The sequence below is a fragment of the Anabas testudineus genome, chromosome 14 (assembly GCF_900324465.2).
Source record: "Anabas testudineus chromosome 14, fAnaTes1.2, whole genome shotgun sequence".
NCBI classification, from domain to species: domain Eukaryota; kingdom Metazoa; phylum Chordata; class Actinopteri; order Anabantiformes; family Anabantidae; genus Anabas; species Anabas testudineus.
In genome coordinates, this window is record NC_046623.1 from 6,565,449 (window position 1) to 6,588,258 (window position 22,810).

Sequence of the window (22,810 nt, forward strand, 5' to 3'; positions counted from 1 at the left end):
TCCAGCAACTCTAACAGAATGGAAATGGCTTTCAGTGTGAAGATTTCAAAAGAAGACCTCCTTTGTCTACTCGTACACATACCTGACATTTCAATTGTTCGGCTCAATGAAAAATGGTTCCCCCTTTTGAAAAAAAAAAAAAAAAACCATTTAGTTTCCAGGCCCCCACAGGCCTCCCGCCCAAGTAGACGTCCAGATGGCATGTCATTCCTGCAGTCTCCACCAGAGGACTCTAGAAACCCAATATGTTCAATCTCTGATCTGGGGAAACTGACATGAACATCACTGCCACTTTAAAACACACTTCTTCATCAGGTTGCACTGTGAACACTTTTTTCCCCCAATACGGCAACCTTTGAATGCTAAAATCCTAATGCTAACCATTTACCTTGTTGTTGCACAGGTGGGGATATCAGGTGTAACCTCTTGTCTCCGGTTCTTGCTCGAGTCGTGCTCTGCGCTAATTAGCAAAAAGCCAGCCCTCCTGTTTGGCCTAAATTAATTAATCAGCCCTCATTATGCACACTGCTCCTCTGTAATTGCCAGCATAGGCATAGTGATGAATGATAATACAGAAAACATTCTCATTAATGTGGAAAAGTGTGTGCCCATCCTTATAATGAGACAGCTCTCATCCACAAGAGCCTTTTGTCACTTGAACATTTTTGACGCGTGCACACAAATAAACACACTTTCGCATAATTCGCATGTTGGCCGTGGCTTTAGAAATGTTACTCTCAAGCTGAGCAGACGAGACACAAGGGTAATGATAGGGTCTGCAGGGATCAAACAGGCTGTGTGTTGCTGCTGCCATGAAGGCCATGCATGACCAACCTTGAGATAAACTAGGGCTGACCACAGTGGCATTCATTTACAGTGGATGGCCTTGAGCAAGCTGGGTTAAAACCAACCTAAGGTTGCCAAAAGTCTAAATAAGATCTCGGAACGAATCAGTTTACCTAAAATCAATTATTTTTCTTCCGCACAGAAAGAAAAACCTCGGGTATTAATCACTGAGTCTTGAGTCTTCGTGCCTGTAGGCTAGAGAGATAAAGTTTGGGGCAGTATGTGCATCGTGGCGATGCAGAGGCATACAAAACTGGGACAGCACAAATACCAGCCGCACTTTAACCAAACCTTCTACTGTAGTGACTCTTTGCCATGCAGGGGAGGGAATCCCTGCAAATATTTTGTTATCCATCAGTGCATTTTAGACTTAACTCAGCAAGATCCACTTCATTTTCTTTGAAATGTAAAAGAAAAAATGCAGATTGTTGAAATATAAATAAACATCTCAACCATTTGATATAAAAATAATGATATAAGAAAATGTGTTGGTCTATTCCTGGGTGGTGCATGAGGGAACTAGGAAATGCTCAAGATGAAGATCTATTATGTCCATCTCCACAGCATTCAGACCTCGTGCTATAATTAAACCATCAAACTGTTCACAAATACATATTCATTCTTACAGCAAGAAAGAAGCAAATATTATCATATTTTAACAAACATTACAAAAACTGAAAGAAAGGAAATGCCTGCGTGAGCAGTAGCTAACAATAGCCTTTGTTTGATATTTGTCAGTGTCTACTTTCCTACAACCTCAGGCAGTATTCCTGCTGGTTTAATTTTAACCTCTATATGCCCTCTTGTGAGTAAGTGCTTCAGGCAATAACAGAAATCACTTATGTTGTAGTTCATGCGCTCTCTATACGATGTATGCGCATTGGAATAATGTGGGAATCACTCACATAAGGCGAGCCGATGCATTTTTAAAACACAGGCAAACAAAGATTCTCATGCATGTATTTTGTCTTTAAAGAAACATCCAATGTACCATGAAGAAAACGTAGCAGCGTTTTTTCATTCACACTTAGGAGCAATAACTTGGGCGGGAAGACAGGGGTGTGTTGCCTGCATATTTGTGTGCACAGGCATGTGTCCCTAGTGCAGTGGGATATTCATGTTCACCAAGAGCCATGGGTGAAGGAGAAACAGAGTGAGGATGTGTCTATTCTGACATCTGCGTGCAGGTGTGTTGAGTGTGTGTTGAATTACAGTTGGGAAAGCTGGATAAGTGGCTCAGAGTAGTTCACTGCCAGAGCATATTCATTTCAAAGCCAACTCTGAGACACACACCAGGGAAGTGGGAGCAGGGAGGCTTACTGGCTAATCTGGTCAGAGAGCGAGCTGGAAGCTACACAGAATTCTTAATGTAGCGGACAAAAAAAAAAAAAAAAAAAAAATCTAATTAGCGACTGCAACCACAGAAACACTTTCCCATGTGAATGTCTTACTGTGTCTATATGCAGGAGAAAGAGAGGCGAGATGAGACAGAAACTGACAGACAACGCTTGTGTGTGTTTGTGCACGTGCGTGTGTGTTTCTGTCCGTCTGATGGTGTACTTAACATCTCGAGGTCAATCTGACCTCCTCGCTCACCTCCCTATGAGATTTTGAGATTTGAAACCTCGGTGCACTCTCCTTACACTTGGATGTCAAGCATGATCCTCTTGTCCTCTTCCACGTGGATGCCCCAGATGCAGTCCTGCCCCTTGTCATAGGCCTCGGGCCAGTTAGGAGACAACACCACGCCGGCAGAGTCTGTGATCTCCCCGCTGCATACAGCTGCAACACACAAACACCTCAGGGTGACGATGAGGGACACATACGTTCCTATTGGTTTGTAGCACATTATCGTGCACCGCATGCATTTCACATGTAAATGAAAGCAAATAAATATCAAATCATGCTATTTGCAATGTGCAGGCAGCTTGGTGAAAAGAAACTACAGCTATAAAGTATATTGATATAGGAACTATGACTGTATGTGATTTCATTGGCTTGGAACTCCGCTTAATAAAACACAGCTGAAATCGAGTGTGAAAGCTCCTTGACATGAATCCTCCAAAACTGCATACTAGCACTGGACCGTTTAGCGCCCATGACCCCCAGGAGCAGAAATTAAATTTTCTCATATCTAGCATTACTTGGGAGCTTTTTAGAAAGCAATTTTACCGTGTGACAGAATGACCATGTAGGCAACAAAGACCGCAAGTAAGGTCAGCGTGTCATGTGTGGGAACTGTGTGAGCGAGGGAAAGTGGAGGAGAAAAGAAGGGCTCAGGGGTAGGGCGCTATTTAGTATGGTCCGTGCAGTGTGGCAGTGTTCATCCTAGGTCAACTATTGTGTGCCTTTAATCTTGAGCACTTCTAAAATCTGCCCTGCAAGCACACATATCATCATGCTGTTTCCTGCCTGCTTAAAAAAAAAAAAAAAAATCACATATCAGAGTAAATCGTTGTTACAATTTTAGGAGGAAATTTATCATGGATCAGAGAAAAGCAGCTTAGCAAGATACCGTTAAGTGCCAGGGGTATTTAATTTTTGAATAAAAGACTTCACCAGCTTCTGCATTGATCGAGCAGACAATGAGAGCTTTGAGTCCTTAGGTCAGTCATATCTGGCTCTAAGTTCCTCTCCAGTGGAAGCACATTTTTAAAAAGACGCAATGTCGCACAATTACTCGAGCCGATGCAATCTGTTCACTCACCCCTACAGGCCGGCTCTGTTTCATTCCACTGCGGATTTTGTGCGTCCACACACTCAATCACTACTGAGCCTTGCTCCAGCGTGTAACCCGGGTCGCATGAGAATTCGACCACTGCGCCCGCGCTGTAGCTGGAGTCACTGCTGCTGAAGTTCCCATACTTCACGAAGGGCTCGTAGCACATGCCTTTTGCAAAAGCTGGGGACCGTCACATTAAAAGTGAGTAGAGTAAACAGGATTAAAAAGTAGTAGTTAGCAAAATGTGCAATGAACTCAATCAACCTGCCTTCGTATCTGACGGCTGCACCCGTCGATGTTATTGTCCCGTCTGTGGTGAACTCTATAAACAGGTAACGTCCTGTGCTGAGCACACCCTCATTGGGCAAATACTCCACCTCATAGGAGTCGTACACAGGGGGAGAGTCTATGTTGTTGCCATTTTTAATCAGCAACCTAAACCACACACACACACACACACACACACACACACATACGCACAGGAGGAAGACTGATTAAAAGAGACATAAATGAGCCTTGAAAGGAAAAAGAAGCAGTTACAAGCCATCTGAGAGCTGCTCACTGTTCCAATGGTGGCTGTAATAACTTTGTGATAACATTCTCCACCACTTGGTAATGAGGTGAATGGCCATGTGTGACGATAGCCATGTGGATCAGTGAGGAAAAATGTAATGCAATTGCAGTTTCCTACCTCTCACTACCTTCTGTAGTCCCTTCAATTCGCTCGCTTGATAGAACACTGATAAAGGATTATAATGATAAAAGGTCCTTTCAAATTCATCTGTCACTCCCTAAAGATTTTGGTTATTTATAGCCTTTGAGGGTTTTAATGCTCTAGCCACGGGCATACTGTTATTCAGAAAATGAGTTTAAAGCCTTAGTGCCATCTATGAGCTGAAGATAAACACACACACAAGCACACACACGCACACACACACACACTCTCGCTCTCAATGTGATTTTAGCTGTGTGCATACACCACCTGTCATCATCCTCTGCCAGAGCCACCTTCTCAAAGTGAATGTGAAGCCGGTGTCCTTCAGGGGCCTCCAGGACCCAGTGACATGTCAGATTGTTGCTGTAGTTGCCAGGGAAACCAGGAGAGACGATTCGACCATAGGTGGCATTTTTTATCATTCCCCCACATGATGCTATATGAGATGGGAGAGATTGAGGGGAAGAAGACAAAGAGTTGGGGGGGTAGGGCTAGATGAGAAAAGTAAAAGTCCCTGCCTGAGCGTAGATTGCATCAGTATCTAGTGGACTGTGGCTGGGCTACACAAGGCAGCTCACATGGGTCTAGGAGTGTGTGACTGTGTGTGATGGACTTGTAAAGAGAACAGCAAAACAGCAGCGGCAACACTATCAGTTCAGAGCAGCTGCAGGCAGGCGCGGGGAAAATGCTGGAACTGGGAGATGAGCCTTTACCAGCAGGAGACGGATAGTCATGCTGACCAGTTCTAATTAAGGCCACGAGGTCCGACGGCCTTGTTTTGCCCCGTCTCCAAAGAATGGCTCTGCATGCTTCTAATCACATGCAAACACACTCATTTGGCCTCAGAGTGTAAGTAATCAACTCAGTAGGAGACAACCCAGTGAAAGCTTTCATTAATCAAAATCACCTGTTTTCAGGGGGAAAGCTGAAAAGAAAAGCACTTATAAAATGCCTCCAATTTAAAAAAAAAAAAAAAAACTATTACTTTGAGCATTTTCATTTTTAAACTGTCAACTTTTAAATATACTGAATCGTATTTTAAGTTTCTTGGAATTTCTTTGGATAAATTGTGAGTCTTGCACATCTGCCAGTCAGCTTGAACTCTTAGACAGTCATCGAAAGGGAAGAAGAAATTAAACTTCAGCATTGCACTTCACCTGAATGTATAAGGAGACGTACAGTTACAGAGATTTAGTTTTGCTCAGCTGTTCCGGCCTTGCTGTCCTGTAAGAAACCTACCTCGTTATCTTGAACTCTTGGTGCTAATGAGCTAACATGTGTCTGGCAATGAACCAGTTTGTCTTACCCACACACCGAGGCTCCTTCCCACTCCAGTAAGGTGTCGTGGCATTACGACAGGTGAGCATGCTGGGGCCTTGCAATTTGTAGCCGGTGAAACAACTGAAGTAAGCTCCTCCGCCGGGATGGAGGTGCGTCACAGAAACCTCTCCACCTGCAGGCTCTTTGGGGAATGCACAGCTCAGCACAAAAGCTAGGTAGGAAAGAATAGTCCGAGATGGGGAGAAAAAAAGAGAGCACAGGAGCCATTTTCATTAATTACAGTAAGTTAAATATTTCTTCATGCTATATTTTTGGCATCTTTGTGGCCTGCTAATGCAATGTCAGCGAAATGTATTCAATGTGTTATTGCTGTGACCTGTCCAGTTTGTAGCCTGTTATGGGAAACATATCACATATCTGAGTAGAACAGCATTACAAATGTAAATGTAATATAAGCACAGTTCATTAAGCTGTAAAATATCAGATATGTATAAATTAATGCACATATTGTATGGAATATTATGCAAGTTTTAGGAGTCCACTGTAAAAAATGACCACATGTATTTGGGTCCCTACTTTTCCAGGATTCAAGGTTTAATTCAGAACAAAAGTCTAGTTGTCATGTTGTCTCTCCTCCAAGCCACCACTGCACCAGCACGCCATACACATTTAGATGTAACTGGGGAAAAACATATTTTTTTATTATTTTTTTTCATTACTTGTGCAAATAAGTCGGGTTCCTATATTATGTCTCTGCCTTCTGCCTTCACACACACACACACACACACACACACACACAATTAAGAATGTTTTATAACCAACCTTCAACTTTGTTCATAAACACTCCGGCTCTTAATTAATTGCAGTTTACCAGTACATACACTATGCAAATGTACAGAGACATGTTTGCAGCACAACAGTAATTAACATGGCTGTGTGGTCCAGTGTGGAGCCACTGCACATACGATGACAAATAGGAATGTTGCCGATCAGTCGAACATCATCGCGGGTCTGTAACGTGATAGTTGGAAGAGGAATTGCCCCTGTGGAGGTTGTCAAAGAGTGGTGATTCCAGCAGGGTAAGATCAATGTTCCCCAGCTTGCTTTGCATTGTTGTCCTGTCCCTGTTTTTAAATAAATTGTGCAGGATGGTATGAGGCTTACGTTGATAATGGAGTGAGCTAACCAAGTCTGTAATGCAAGCCATTAAACAACCTTCTCTTCCTGTCTAATAACCTCACTGTTCTACCTCATTAGTGAAGGCACTTTAATGACCAGACTAAAACTTTTAAACTTATGGAAATGTGCAAACAACAGAACAAGCAATATAATTGGACCCACTACGGCTTGTGTTCCAACAACGCTGTGACAAAAGTACAGAAACCTGTTTAAAAGATGCTATATTAGTCCAACTCTGCAAGTTGCACGTCATGGCTCAGCTTAAGCAAATGTATGCAAAGCCTAAATAATAAGTCATAGAAGGAGAAAACAACAAAGGGCAGCCGGGCGACCTCTCTGTGTTGAAATCATATTTGCATGCAGTTTTAAAAGCAATTATGATAATATTCGAGAATGGGCCATGTAGTGTAAACACCTTAATCTACTTATGTTAATGTGATTGAGGTTATTGGGTCTTTACACAGTGAATACATAGGTTACTGCAATTTTCAGCCACATAGTTGCATTGTTGTTTAATTTAGCCTGTCAACATTTTTTTCCCGCATTTTCAGCTTTTGTGCAATCAAATCAATGAAGAAATTAAACCGTCTTATCCGCATTTAAAGGAAACTTAAAGTGACCGGTTAAGATTTATTTTTCTAAGGTTTATAATAAAGCTGACCTAATCTTGTCAGAATAATGGGAACTTTAACTGCACCAGCATTCATTAATAGACCCTGACAAATGTCCCTTGATAAAAAAGCTAAAACTTTCGTGATATTCTTGATAGACAGGCTTGTACATGGTACACATGAATATTTTAATAGACTTAGTTTTGGAGGTCTTGGCACACGCAGCTGCTGGACAAGTGGAGGTCGAACAAAAAAATTAAACATTCTGCAGCAGGTTGAATTTAAAGTGCTTTTATTCCAGTCAGCCAGTCATAGACGAAAATCACTATGTTAGCAATGTTTCGAGTTTTACCTTGATTCTAAATTGGATATTCATAAAAAAAATAAAATGTCATTCTATCAATCTTTGATGGAACTCAAGGGAAAACAGCTCTAAATGCGTAATGGCTATGAAAGTTTGCGAAACTGCCCCATCGACTATGTTTTAATCTATTGACTTAGGTTTTTCTTTTATACGAGCCACTGGTTCCTGCCATAATGAGACAGACCTTTCTATTGCAGTAAATCAGTGAGCCACAGGGACGAGGTACACTGCCCCTGGGTCATTCATTCAATTCATAGTTTATCACTAGCTCCAATGAACCTAGTTATTGCCATTATCATAGCAGCATTTACATCCCCATTGAGCATGCGGTGGGAGAGCCAGAGGCAAAAATTGTGGAGCCAATTCCTGAAGTATTAAATTACGTGCTGCCTCCATTCCAGTAGATGTGGTACGGGGCCATAAAGTCTGATTGTTTTGCCATTACAAATAATAGATCCACGGCGCAGGCAGCCAGGAAGATTAGCTGATGGTACTGTAGGGCCTCAGGAAACAGATGTGGAGCTTATGTCTTTAGTTATTGTTTCCTTGTAGAGGAGAAGAAATAGTCACTGGGTGCACTTTTCTGTGTTCCCATAATAGTGGACAAAAAAAAAGTCGACTTTTGCAGTGATGGGGTCTGGTAGTCAAAACTTGTGTAAATGATGACTCACCACACTGCGTTTCTCTATTTTTAAAAATGATGGCATTTAGGTGAAAGGGGGGCATCACAGTTCAGAACAATGAGGCCTTACTGACACGAATCCTGCAGTCGCTCCCATGCAGTAACACAATGTGACTTTGTTTTAATACATCTTTAAAAAAATAAAAATAAAGGTGTCCTTAAAAAGATTACAATGAGGAAAAATAGTTAAAGCCCCCGGGATTTATATGGCCAAAAATTAGTTTGAAAGTTATAGTTCTTTTTTTTTTTTCATACAGTGTGTAGCTTGTCAGAACTGATATTTGATAATAACAGATCTGGTCATTGTCTGAATGTTTTTTTTTTTTTTTTTTTGTCACTTCATTGCACTTGCTCACAAGAGTTCAGTGAGAACACATCCTGACTTACTTTATCTCTCTCACTCTCTCTCTCTCTCTTGCTTATCTGTGCACCACCAATGGGTTTATCCTGCCTTTTATTATTTCTATTTATATTGCTTCCTGGCCTTTCTCACCTATCTGAAATTCAAATATTTTGTGTCTTTGTTTATGATGTGGAACCATGAATCTGTATTTTGGATTCAATAATGGATTTCTGAGGCCCTCTGTCAAAAGCCACTGAAGATCAACTTTTGGAAATGGTTTCAAGACAGTATACATTTCCTGAAAGAACTCTTGGAGCTTCTACTCACACACTGCTGCCATTAATGAGCCTTATTCTGCTGTATGCACATTTTCACCTGTCTGAGAATTCAAATCGAGAACGCTGCTTTTCATCCATTAATGGAGAGATGTTATTGACTAGGCCGTAATAGATGAGGGGAGGATGCCAGTAATGGCAAAGTATCCATAATATTTGGACAAGCAAACAAAATGCCTTGCAATTTGGGCTTAATAAACTACTGCACTGTATTTCAAGTGTTGCCTGAATCCCCTCTTGTCGAGCTGGAATGGGATCAAACTTGGCAAGGTGAGGGCAGGAAATAATGAAGCAGGATGACAGGAAACAGAACACAAATAATGAAAAGTAGGTTGGATTTTTGTATTTAATGACAGGAGAACATTTCCTGCATAGCTGACTAGTCACATCTGCGCAGATGTTGTTTGTTTTACGCACTCACATGACAGACGTCCTGAAGTTAGCAGGTTACTTGTGGGAGAGTGTGACTGTCGCTGTATCCGAGCCACATGTCCTGGCTGTGCACCAAGGCATTACCTTTTACAGCAAGATCAATAATGTTGTCTCTGGCAAAGTGGTACCGTCGTCGGAAGCCAGACCAATGTTCTACCGTCATATGGCCTATTGATATTTATGTGGTTGCGTTAAAAACTCAATTTTAATGGTCATTTACTCAATAAAGTCTATTAAAGTGAGATAACTTTAGTCTAGAGGCGGCATCTTATCAATGCTACTGTGAAGTTGTGGCAAATGGTGGATTCCTGCCAGTGGCCGAGGTCCCCTAGCCACCTCGCTTGTCAAACCAGCTTATTAGTCACAGCCAATCAATAATCTCTGTAAAACATCACTGCCTTTAGCAACATTATTGATTAGACTCTACATACTTTATGACAGTGTGGAAGTACTCAGGTCTTTTACTTAAGTAAAAGTAACAATAATGTAGGCCAGTGTAAAAATACTTAGTGCTCACATTATAAATCAGGTAAATACGCTGAGTACATGTCATGCACATTAACTCATTTACAGAATACTGTGCGATTGGAATATAATTGTTCATGCATTATTTTGTTTATGTAGCAGCTGCTAAATGTGGCATTTTGATTACTTCATATACCACTCAATAATATGTAAATTTATAATCAGTTTATATTATGCTATATTATATGTTCCAAATCCGTATCTATGTCTATATTAGGAAGAGTCCCCTGAAGTCAGACTCTAGCAGCAGTGCAGAGATATTCATATATAACATTTTTCAAGAAAGCTAGCTCTTCTCACAGGTCCTAGGATTTCAACCATTTTGCTTGATTAATAGGTTTGGCAGTTTTCTTAATTATCTTAATTATATCCCTAATTATTACTTGGTAGAATCCATCAATGCAGAAACAATGACGAAGAAATGAAGACAGTCAAACACAAATAGTTTTTTGAATTTACGGAGCAAAATAATTTAATAATAGACATGATTGTGTCTGGTGCTGTAGTAGATATTTATCTGACTACATTATGTTTAATATGCAGTAGTCAACCTTTTAAATTGTAGTGTTTGTCAGCAATAGTGGCACAACAGATGTGAGAAGTATTAGTTCATTTACTTAAGTAAAAGTAGTAATACTATGCTGCTATAAGTACAAGTGCAAAATCATTAGCTAAAACAAACTTTAAATACCAGAGCAGAAGTAGTCATTATCCAGAAAAGCACATTTTACAATAATGAATATGATATTTTTTTGGTCATAATTGCCAAAATTTGAATGTGGCACCTGGTAATAATGGAGCTAATTTTAACATCTGTGAATGCTGTTTTGATGACCAAATGTTTTGAATCAAATGATAGTAATTGTTTCTAATCCTCTCTTCTTTTTTTTTTATCACATTTTATCATCATTAATAATTCTAGATACTATTTATAAACCTGCCACTTATAGTCTCACACGGAATCCACCATTGCAGCGACAATGATTAAGAAATAAAGCCAAGTAATCCTCACCAAACTAAATGAGTTGTGAGGAGGAACCCATACAGTATATGCAAAACAGATAAATTTGTTATTTCACCAGCATACCGAAGCAGCACATCTGTTAGCTCGTTCCCACTCAGGATGCACTAAATGGTGTTTTACGTGTGTGCATTGTTACCTTCATGCATATATGCAAACGTATTGTACTTGCACTGGCTGTCCCTAGATATTACTCAGTGGAAACATTAATAACCTCCTTTCTTATTGATGAAGATGTGTGTGTATTAGTGTGTGTTTTAGAGATTAGGATAGGAAGTGATATGCTTCTCTCCAGTCCTACTCTCCTACTTCCCACCGTCTACATCTGAACAGTAAAACCCACTTATAATCGTGTATCAGGTCCACTGCTGATGTTATAGAGGTATCCATCAGTCTGCCATCACAGGCAGAGCCAACGCTGCAGCAGATATTAATTACCCTGAGCTGAGATCCATCTCTCCACAGTTCTGTCTCCTTCTCCACGCTTGTCCAATCACATTTCTCACAGCCCATTATAAAGGACAAGGTGATACACTGCTTACCAAGGAGAGGAACACAAATTGAAATATCTTTTCCGCCCAATATGTCTAATCTTCAAGATATCTGGCCATTGCATTTTTTCTCATTAATATGACTAAATTTACCCCATCTTGTTCCAAACCAAAACAGCTTATCTAGTAGCCACAGATGCAGTTCATTTTCCGTGACTCAGTACAATTACTGCACAGATTTTGACTTAGACTAATTTTCTGCTACCTTGACTTCTCTACATTGCAAAGGGTCACACACCTCCACTACACTTATTTGATAACTAGTTTTGGAATCTGATTATTAATCCCAAATTCTGTGTGATAATAAAATAATGGATTTATTTATTTATTAATTAAGGGAATAATATTATATTAATCCCTGATTTACAATTCACAAGCTGCCAGCAGTAGTAATTAGAAATATAATGTTTTAGCTGGTGGTTTTGCATTTGTACCTGGAACAGAATATTCTTACTATTTTTAATTAGGTAAATGTTTTGCCACCATTGCTGGCAAACATTACAATGCAGATGTGCGGCTGCACGTGTGTATTCAACCACATTTACTTATTTGGACTTATTTGGATGTGTTATGTTAATTTAAGTCTACGTTAAGCTAACACTTTGTATGAAATACATTATTTTAATGAATTATTATTATTAGTTTGATTTTGGACTTTCTTACAGCTCAAATCAACGTTTGGCCTGTGTAGTCAACAACAGATACCAATTATGGATTTAATCATATTCTGAATAGCAATTAAAGAATAATCAAAACACGGTTATTCATTATTCTCTTTATGACTCATTTTCTTGGTTTCCTGAAAGCCTGTGACCTTTTGTCTCCACAGTGATGGCAACTACAACACATGACAGTCTGCACTTAGATCTTACTTACTTTACTTTATGGATGTCCTGACAACATGTTATCATTTAACATTTATGTCTTTTTTTCTTGCTAGTTCACAAGTGGGCATTTTTGGCAGCTGACATTCTAGGCGCAAACATCTGGCTTGACACTCAGTAGCTTGACTTCATTAATCATAATCGGCTCTGACTTGTGTCTCTGTTTGCTCAGATTAAGACAATTTTCACCAGTTTTATTGATATAATATTAGATAAATAGATAAAAAGATATGTGCATAGGTAATTAAAAAGTTTAGCATGTGCTCAGTGTATTAGTGAATGTTGTATGGACAGTAAAATCAGTAGGTGATCAATTACATAATGCAGGGTGTCCGTCTGCAGGCACCAATATATGTGAAAAATAATTTCACATTAAATTATGGTGAATAATATTTATAATACAAAGACCAAAGGAGAAAAGGAAGACCTGACAGTGTAATATATCAACTATTTTTCACCATCTGGTCCCATCTACGCATCACCCTGTATGATCTGCACTGACCCTTCGTTGTCATCATTCAACCTGACCACACAACAGATATTCACACATCCAGCCGCGATGGGCTCATTTATCTCATGTCAGCGGTAGGGTTTTGATGGTTGCTTTCATTTTTGAGCTGATGAAAAGTGCCACAGTAATGTGGTGGAATGAATGTTTTGTCCATCAGCTTCCACCATCAACTGAAATCGATGGGGCATGTAATTGGTGGCCACTTTGTGTGATTGCTAAGATAAACACACATTGTTGCAGACATGGAAGATCAATGTCACGCACAAAACAAGCAAGTGGGAGGGCAGAATTTATGAGCCATCATTTTCACCAACAACATGCAGTAACTATTTTTACTGACAAGGTCTGCTGCCACTATTTTATTACATTTAATAATTAATTCTGCATAATTTCAACCTATGCAAAGGTCAGTGGAATTTAGTATTCACAAGAATAAATAAACAAATTGCACTTTTAATCGCCTCACTAACTCATCAGCTACACTGTGCATGACAGTCTAGGATGTTCTGAGGACGTCGGCACAGTTAGAGATACACGAGCACACAATTTTCTATCCAGGACTGTGCTGTGAAAAGAAACGGAAACACTGACGTGCATAACAAAAATCGATTCTTTCAGCGGACAGTGTGAGGATCACTTACTAAGCAAACAATCCTGTGCACATGTTGTAGAATATGACCGTCACTTAACTGTGCAATGCTGTACTTACAACAAGCTACACAGTCAGCATTTTAGTTGAGCAGATGGTGGAGTGACATGCATCCCAGCTACAGCAGCGTGGTACTGGCTCACCTTGGTAATGAAGCAGGAGGAATCCGGAGTTGTGCTGTTGGTCACTATGAAAACGGATGGAGATCTGGTTGCTCCAGCTGCGTAGCACGAGGCCCCTCATCAAGACTGACTCATTGGCGAGGATGAAGGGTTCTCTGCCACCCGTATCCTCCACTGTCACCTGTTCTCCCTCCAGCACACTCACATTTAGCACCTAAAATAAAAAGAGGCCATTCCTTATGATTACACACGGGGCTTCATTGCTGCACCTCTGTGCATCTTGTTGTCATCTATCAAATGGTTCACCGAATTCTTCTTTAACGCATTGCACAAATGAAAATGATGGAGGGTAACAGCGTATTGAATAGTGTATATGCAAATGTTTTTCCTATCCACTTTGAAAGCAATAACAGGCTAAATTGATTGACTCCACGAGTGTACATAAAACAAATGTTATTGCACACAAACACAGTGACTAACTGTTGACTTATGATGTCTCAGTTCACACCAGATGGAATCTTAATTCAGACCCAGCATGTGTTTCCATTTAAAGCCAGGTTTCGTCTAATAATGTTGCTCTAGAAAAATGGGTCACCTGCTGTGTTACTTTGCTCAGTTGTCTACCGACACAGTTGAAAAGGGATATATTTGGTTAACCTACACCTGGATTGTAGACATGTTTTTGACTTATGGTAGAATCTGTCTGGCCATTTTTCTCATTTGTTTATTGCATGATTGACCTTTTTTTGTGTTGTCCTCAATAGGTTTGAACACAGTCTGCAGCTAGTGCTGGAGAAAGATCCTCATGCATTTAGTTAGCTTTGAGCCTGGAGTACTTACATATTTTGCAGCAACATCTGATTCATTCCCCACAGAACCATTAAAGAAGTATGTTAATCCAACAGTAGGTCATGATTATTATTCTGTGTGATAAACAGCTTTCACCTTCAATTGTTTTTGCAAGGCAATGTTGAACAGAGTTAGGGACTTTTATTGAAGCTAATCCAGTTCAAATCCTTTAAAAAAATCAAATTATTGAATTGTATTTTTGATGTGTTTTTAATTGCACTCATGGGACAGAAAAGGAGCATGTCATTAATCTGAGCCCCGTGCGATAACTTTTAAAACTAAAACTCTCAGACTGACGTTTGGATAACCTAAACAAGATTTCTAATGAAAATGAGAGAAGGGAAAAATACAGCTACTTCACCGCTCCATGCCTAATGGATCTTGTAACCAGTGTTGAAATTGGCCCAGCTCCTGTCTTGGAGAACAAGTGCGCCATCAAAACTAATTCCGCCACGTCTGTTTTAGCGAGCAATATAATTCATGTCATGTTTTGAAAGCTGATGCTGTCATAGGTAGTGGGCTTAGGTCTTAGGTATGCCATGAGGCAGAAAAAGGGTTGTGCTCCACAGAGTGATGTCCCTGAGCTAATATGTGTGCTGGAGTGGAGTGTGCAACAGCCAAGAAAACTGAGACAGTCTGCAGGATGAACACATAGCACAACAGCGGCAGCCAAATGACTTTAGTCACGTTGACTAACTGTCACTCCGTCGACAGGGAGCTGACAATAAACGCAGAGAGGCTAATGGACACTCTGAGATTGAGCTTGGAGGTGACTTCTTCTGGAATGATCCGTGAGGTCAGCCACTCCGATTGATTTGATTTTTATCACGACCAGAATTAAGCACCGGTTTTCAGACAAACTGAGAGTCAAACAGCAACTCAAATACTCAAACAGAGCACACTCCAGGGTTGCTGCATGCGCGACCAAATAAGTGGTTGTATGTTTTTATATCAAGAAAATAATAATAATAATGTCAGTGCAGCTTAGGAATTTCGTCATTGCAGAAGACACAAAAAGCAGCATCACAGTGAGTAATAAAGGAATGTCACATGGTTTTAGAATCCCTGTTTCTCAAGGGCAATAGCAATGACAAAGCCTTAGGCACAGTTTTTTCACGTCTGCTTTTTTGTCTGTGAGTTAATAAGGACTTGGAGATTTTGCAAATGAGGAGACTTCAGCTACTTTCCCATCCTATAACCTTATAATTCACCTCATAGATCAACACAATAAGTCTCCCTCAAATTATATATGTATTCTTTTTTCTTTTTTTTTTTACACATTTTACATACTAATATAGTCAAAGAATATAGAATTACGATCCACTAACCATGGGTTTAGCTTGTCTGACAAATTATACACATGGATTCTCCACTTTAAATTACATGATTGCCTGTATCACAGTTCATTGTTAATTGGTACGTTCATCAGTGTATGCTAACCTGCACTGGACATTGCAGAAAAATATGTTATGAAAAGCAGTATACCATCTCTTTGTTTGTTTTTTTTAAAAATATAATTCACCATCTCATTCCACTGTCTGTAATATTACATGAATTTATAATCAGATTCAGCGAGGTTAAACAAATTGTACGACAGAGACCACTTGGTTTACAGTACATATAGCAGGGAGGCTTGTGAAGGACAGGTGAGCAGATAGTGTACATTGAACATTTGGGCTGATAGCTTGGTCCCAGAGGGCCCTATCATCTGTCATCCACCCTGGGACCTGTCAGTGCAGCCAGCAACAGCTGTCCTACCTCAATTATGAATCATTGGGCATGTCAGGGGACATCAGACTACCTTATCTTCACCACTGCTGCAGCCAAATGCCCAGAGGGACTTTTTTCTCACTATCTCACTCTCTCTCACTCTCTTTCTGTCACAGATACACACATTGATGTGTGGGTGTGTATTCGCATGTATGTATCTATGTATGTATGTACACACACACATGCATTTTCCACTGGACTGTAATGAGAGCTGGTTTATTGTAACTCCTAGTTGGAAGCTCTGCCTCAGCAGACATATTTGTGCGACTGGGGAATTGGCTGACCAAGCACAGTTCTGCACCTACCACAACATTATCAGAGCACGCCATCTAAACAATGTGCTGCTCTAGTTTGAAAATTGTATTAAAAGAAGAAAGTCTGTTTAGTGGTTTTGGTCCAGCTTATGAAAGGAAAACACTAAGCAATGCAAGAATAAAAACTATCCTCTAGGTAGGTGCTCTTTCATTTCAAGTACTCTTCTTCTCTCCTCCACTGTTCCAGTATTATTCAAAAAATTTCCCTGAGCCCCAAAAAAAAAAAAAAAAGAACGAGAAGAGGAGAGGATTCTTTCTCCTCTAGCCCCTGTCTTTCAATCAAAGCACTATAATGAACAGACCATCCTGCAAGGCCACAGTACAATTGACGAGCCTAAACCAGCACTCAGAAAAGGTTTCAAAGAAAAGCAATATTTGCAGGGATGAATACCGTGATCTTCTTGTTTTTTCCATTACCTTTGTTGAATGGGAGCCTTCCAGTGGGCTATACTAGTAAATTATGAGAATGAACAGTGAGCAGAAATGAAGATTCATCTTATCAAGTCCAAGTACCCTGGCAAGGCTTTTAATCTGTGACTTGAGTCACTGCCCGGATCTAACACTTAGTCCCACACAGGAGATAAACTGAATAATCTGTATCTTGTAATTACAGAGTTACTATTACATTTCTCCTGGTGATTCGAAATAAACAATCTGTCAAACAAATTAGACTTTTTACACATGCCATGTAATCTTTATTCACTCATTTATTAATGTATCCATAAGTACACAGTCTGAGTTAACTATCCGCAGAGGTTGGCTCTCACTGATAATTTACTGTTATAAACATCTGGTGGTGCTCTGCAATGAACATTTACACCGACTCACAGGAGTCATTGCAGATGCAGAATGAGCAGTATGTAATCGAAATGATCCCACCATACATGGAAATTAAATGACCCTGCTGCTGGGGCCAATAAATCAGCAACCATTGAACTCACCAGCTGCAGTGTCATCATTACTATGATAAAACCCACTGGCTTATACAGTGCAGCATGCTGGTAGTTTACCTTCACTGTCCCATATCTGAGGCTTACATTTGAATAATCTTGGTACACCACATCCTGTTGGTGTTTTTTTGTATTTCCTGATAAATTCACACACAAAAAAGAGTTCTTCCAGTGCTTATTATATGAAAAACGTTATCTTAATTAAACATTCACCTCTATATAAAAGAGCCAAGGCCATTTCCTGTTCGCCCTGTTGTCTAAAACAATGGATCCTCACCAATCAGCAAAGCTGAATTTTAATGAGAATGCACCGGAGCCAGTGGCTGAACACAATACTTACTCGCTCATTGTCAATTGTGTCACATTCGCGATGGCTCATTTTTATGCTCTTGAGATCATGAAATACCTTCATTAAATAGTGACCGTATTTCTCTAAGAGTTATCAATATCTTCCATCCATTCAGAAGCTTCGAGTAAAGCAGAGATTAAATTCATCTGCATTTCAAACACTTTCATGAGATGATATTCCTGCTCTCTGATATATCAGCCTGACTTCCTGAGATGCCTCTTGAGCCTTGACATCTCAGTTTATTTGCTGCACTGTGAATTTTTGCATAGATTTAAATTCATGCATTGCTGATTACTCTTCGTATTTACTTGCATGCATCTTTATTCTCCTCTCCTCGTGATGACACTGAAAGAGTTGGAGAGAACATAGCCTTCTGCCAGACAGAGTCTTCTCCCTTTATGACAGCTAGCTGGGTGTAGGAGCAATTAGTGTCACCTGAAAGCATTCCTCTCAGGATGGCTAGGCCCCATGAAAACTCATTTCAGCAAAGCCCTGACACCCTAAAAAGCTCATCAAGATCAAACTGGCCTTCTTTATGTCCTGCCTTACTCCCCCAAGGCACAACATAATGAAGGCTTCCTTCTGCCTCATCTCAAGTTGATTAAAGGCAGAAAGCCTGCCTTGGTCCCCATTACTCAGTCAGGCTCAGTTTCTCTGCGACATATCTGCTACATGCCGTGTGATTTGTGCTGCTAGGGCCCAAGTCACAGAATGGTCAAAACATGCATGCTGCCTTTTTAAGGCATCACTTAAAGCATGTCAGAGGTGAGGAGGAAGGATTACAGACACCATTGTATTTTAGGGAACTCTGCCATTGGTAGAAATGTCATAACGCTTTCTTGTGGCCCTTTCATCTTATAAAAGTGGTCACTGAGCACCAACAAAAGAAATTTAATTCCCTCCCTCATCAGTCACACTCGGACCTCGGGTCAATGCCATGTACATTTTGCTTCTTTTGGAAAAAATACTGGAATTAAAATGAGAGTGCAAGGATCAATACAACAATTCACCCAGCACTGAGAGGAGGCAGTGTGTCAAGTATTGGTGCTGCTTATTAACATGACTATTGATTGGAGTCAGAGGAGCGTGGTCGCAGAGGCAGCATCAAACACCAATCGTTAACCCTCAAGCCGGGGTTAGCTTTAAACACTTGGCATGCTCTGTAACGTCTCAATTCTCAAAAGAGGCTCATCCACCTCAACAGTGCTTTATCCGCCTCTTCTAGTAGGTGTAACTCATTAGCACGTGAAGCCTTGAGCTCATTAGACATTTGGTTCTTAAGTTTTGTTTGGAAATGTCTGAAACAATTTTCATTCATTTGAGGATGAAAAACTTGGAAGCTATAATTTCACCCTCTGAGACTCAAAGCCTCTGCTTGATTTTTATAAGCTTTAATTAAAGAAATAAAAGTTTTGTGTTCTTTTCTCACTTCTCCTACACAATTATTTACAGTAAAGCTATATTTAGCTGTTGAGAGCTACTTGCAATTTTCTAATCTGCTGTTGTTACGTTGTCACGTTTCGATGTGACTATCGCTTAACATTTGTAACTCGTACTTTTAAATAGCACAATCAGGATAAAGAAAAAGCAATTATATTACAAGTCACACAATAGTCATGTTAATTTGATCCTGCATCTTGATAATTTATTTCAATGTTCGGAAGAGGTGAAGCTGACTGAGACAGAGCAACTAGTAGGAAAAACAGTTAAAAATGAGAGCAGAGAAAAAGAAAAGATGAGATCCACAGGACTGATACGATATGATGGTGCTTTAAACATGTCAGAAAATAGAAACATTTCCCCCCAATCTGTCTTTGTGGCAGCGGGAGATATTGGCCACGTCTGGACTTCTAACCTCTGAAATGTATCAACTGCTCTCAGTCCTCCCCACACAATACATTCTCTTTTAGCAAGTGGCCTCCATGAAACAGAGCTCGGACAACCTGTGTAGAGCCTCAAATGGTAACTCCTTGAGACCCAGGCAGGTAGATCAGTGAGCACGGGAGACTAAGAAATCAGAGCGGGACAGATGGCCTGGAAGGAGCTGATAGCTAGCTAACCCACTGGATTTATTTGATCAAATAAATAAAAAGCACCAAAACAGATTTTAAGCGTTTTAATGCCACAGCCCAGTCCTGGAAATACTCCATCTGTCCCCTACTAAAACCTTACTGCTAAAGTGACTGTGGAGAAGCGAAGGAGACGGATATAGAGGACAGAAATAAGATGTGCTTAAGTTCACTAGTAAAAAGATTTCATTTCCACGTGTAATTTCACAGCGGAGAGTTGGAGGCTGAAGCTACAGGAAGCACAGGATTTACACACTATCGAGTCTAATGCGTAGGTAAGTATCTCTGCAGTTGTTCACTGTTTTAGACATGGTCATAAAATAAATCTACACAAAACAGCAGAGAACTTAACTTGATTATCTTACAGCATTCTACGCTGGTGAATACTAAGTTTGTTTCCTTATGGTACCAAGTGTCAATGACGTATAAACAGAGGGAACTAAACTCCAGAAAGCCTTGTCTTCTGGAGTACAACAACCCACTCTGGCTTTGAAGCTATTCATCATTGCTAACCTCGATATAATAGGTGGGTCACGTCAGATGAAAATCAATATTTTTACATCTTTACTATACTAACTGACAGTTTGAACTTTATCTGTTCAAACACAATGCACATATTTTATACATTTAACCACTAAGTACTATGTGCAGCATAGCAACCTTTTTTCGAACATGCTTTCAGTGTTTATTCCATTAATAGTTTATATCTGCACTGAAGGTTGTTGTTACATCAGCCTCCTAAAATCTGTGCAATTATTTCGCAAATAAATTGTAATGTGTCCAGAATCACCAGATGGGGCAATGTATTATATGCTGCTAGCTGTGGCAGTGGGGTTGAACAGTCAGGCAGAGGGCAGTAAATTCCCCTGATACATTTTTCATCCTGCCTCTCCTGCAAACTGCCAGGCTGCTGAAAGGAGTATTGACTAAATTCAGAAAAGGTCTGATCTTGCTTATTTATTCCCCACCAATCTCTGAGATGTTATTGAATGCTGGTGGAAATCAGAGGGGTGTCTAAGTGCTGTAAATGACAGACATTGCAAATCACAGTGGAGAGAAAGCACAAACGAGTCCTTTGGAATAATCTGCATTAAGATTTAAGGTTTTACTGATGTAAATTACAGTCAGATCGTCATTTAAGTTACAATTATGATCAAACACAGTATATTATAACTGAAATTACACAAACGTCTTCTTGTTTCTATTGACTAAACCCTTTTCAATATTCACATTGTGGGTTGGAAAGAAAAACTATGTGAACCCCAGGCTAAACACAGACACTCACATATGAACAATCAAAAATTTATGAGATGTGTTTTTCTCACAAGAACTTCTGACGTGATTCATCCCTCGCAAAGAAGATTTACCTTAAGATTTGTTGATTTGAAAGGGTAACAGAGTCACATCTATGGGGTTCTATATAAAAGTACACCAGCCCACTAAATGTCTATAAATAGATATAATTTAGTTCTGTGCCTGCTCTCCCTCGAAGTTGTCTCCCAAAAGGTAATAGCTTAAAGGAAAGGAATCATTGGAGCTGCAGCTCTAACACATAGATTCAAATGGGAAAATGTTCTGTGGCTTGTTGAAACTAATGCTCAATTGTTTGGGAAGAACACGGAGCACTGAGTAAAAATGTTGCTGAAGTGTTGTGGAGGGAGCATCGTGGTTTAGAGCTGCTTCGTTGCCACTGGGCCTGGATTGCTTGTAATCATCAACAGAAAAATGAATTCCCAAGTTTATTAAGGTATCTTCCAGCATTATGTCAGGCAGGCTGGAGCTTAATAGAAGCTGGATGATGCAGCTGGGCCACTATCCTAAACATCAAAGTAAATCTACTACAGAACGGCATTAAACAAAGAAGATCTGACTTCTGGAGCAGCCCAGAGTCCAGACCATGAACCAACTCAGGAGAGCAATTCACACCTGACATATATTAGTTTAACCACTTATTGAAATGGTTCACTTATGTTTCACCAATAAAACACAAAATATCATAAATATATGTGTGTTATTTGTGTTTTATACTTAAATGAGCATAATATTATGACCAGTCAATGCAGGTCATTCCTAAAGATTCATATATAGTGTATTTTTCCCTGCCACTGCATGTTTTATTGAACCATAAGCACACTAGACCAACATTATTATACAGTCATTGCATCTGTCCTTCAGTTTCTCTCTTACCCAATTTCCTTCCTTCACCCTTGCAAACTGCTGGTCTGTCTGCTTTAATGATGACTGCCTTCCATAACGGAGGCCAGCTGCCAAAACAGGAGCATGCATTTCAACCATAATGTCTCTCCTATGCCCCTTCCGCTCTGAAATGTGGAGCATAAGCACGGTCCCCATGTTAATGTTTGGCACTTTAAATTGTATCAAAATTCAGCCGACCAGAAAAAGGTGTGTCATTCCTATAGAGATCACAATTTGACAATGACAGATAAACTCATCAGAAAACGGATTAAATTAATATAGAAATATTTAACCTACAGTATATATATCAGATGAATCCCATTACCATTAGCTAAATGTGTACCCATCTCCATCTGCTTGCTTTAATTAAGAAATAAATGTAATATTAATTTAATTTAATAAAGAATTAAACACAGATGAGTGAGGAGGTTGGAAATTGTGAAATGCTGAGAACTAAATAGCTTCCAAATGTAAAAACACTCAGAACATGACAGTAACGTAACATTTCTCAACAGTGCTACTTTGTGAGCTCCTTCATTT

General features: G+C 39.8%; 1 protein-coding gene across 3 annotated transcripts in view; it reads right to left on the reverse strand.

Annotated features, from left to right (window-relative positions):
- The window catches only part of LOC113170189 (seizure protein 6 homolog), a 78,747-nt gene that overhangs the window by 10,472 nt on the left and 45,465 nt on the right, over nucleotides 1-22,810 (reverse strand). For all 3 annotated transcript variants that reach the window (XM_026372165.1, XM_026372164.1, XM_026372163.1), the window contains exons 4-9: nucleotides 13,795-13,987; nucleotides 5,590-5,775; nucleotides 4,551-4,719; nucleotides 3,837-4,003; nucleotides 3,554-3,748; nucleotides 2,490-2,628 (exon numbers count right to left, since the gene is read on the reverse strand). In XM_026372165.1, coding sequence (XP_026227950.1) covers nucleotides 2,490-2,628; nucleotides 3,554-3,748; nucleotides 3,837-4,003; nucleotides 4,551-4,719; nucleotides 5,590-5,775; nucleotides 13,795-13,987 — 1,049 coding nt within the window. The remainder of the gene's footprint in view (nucleotides 1-2,489; nucleotides 2,629-3,553; nucleotides 3,749-3,836; nucleotides 4,004-4,550; nucleotides 4,720-5,589; nucleotides 5,776-13,794; nucleotides 13,988-22,810) is intronic.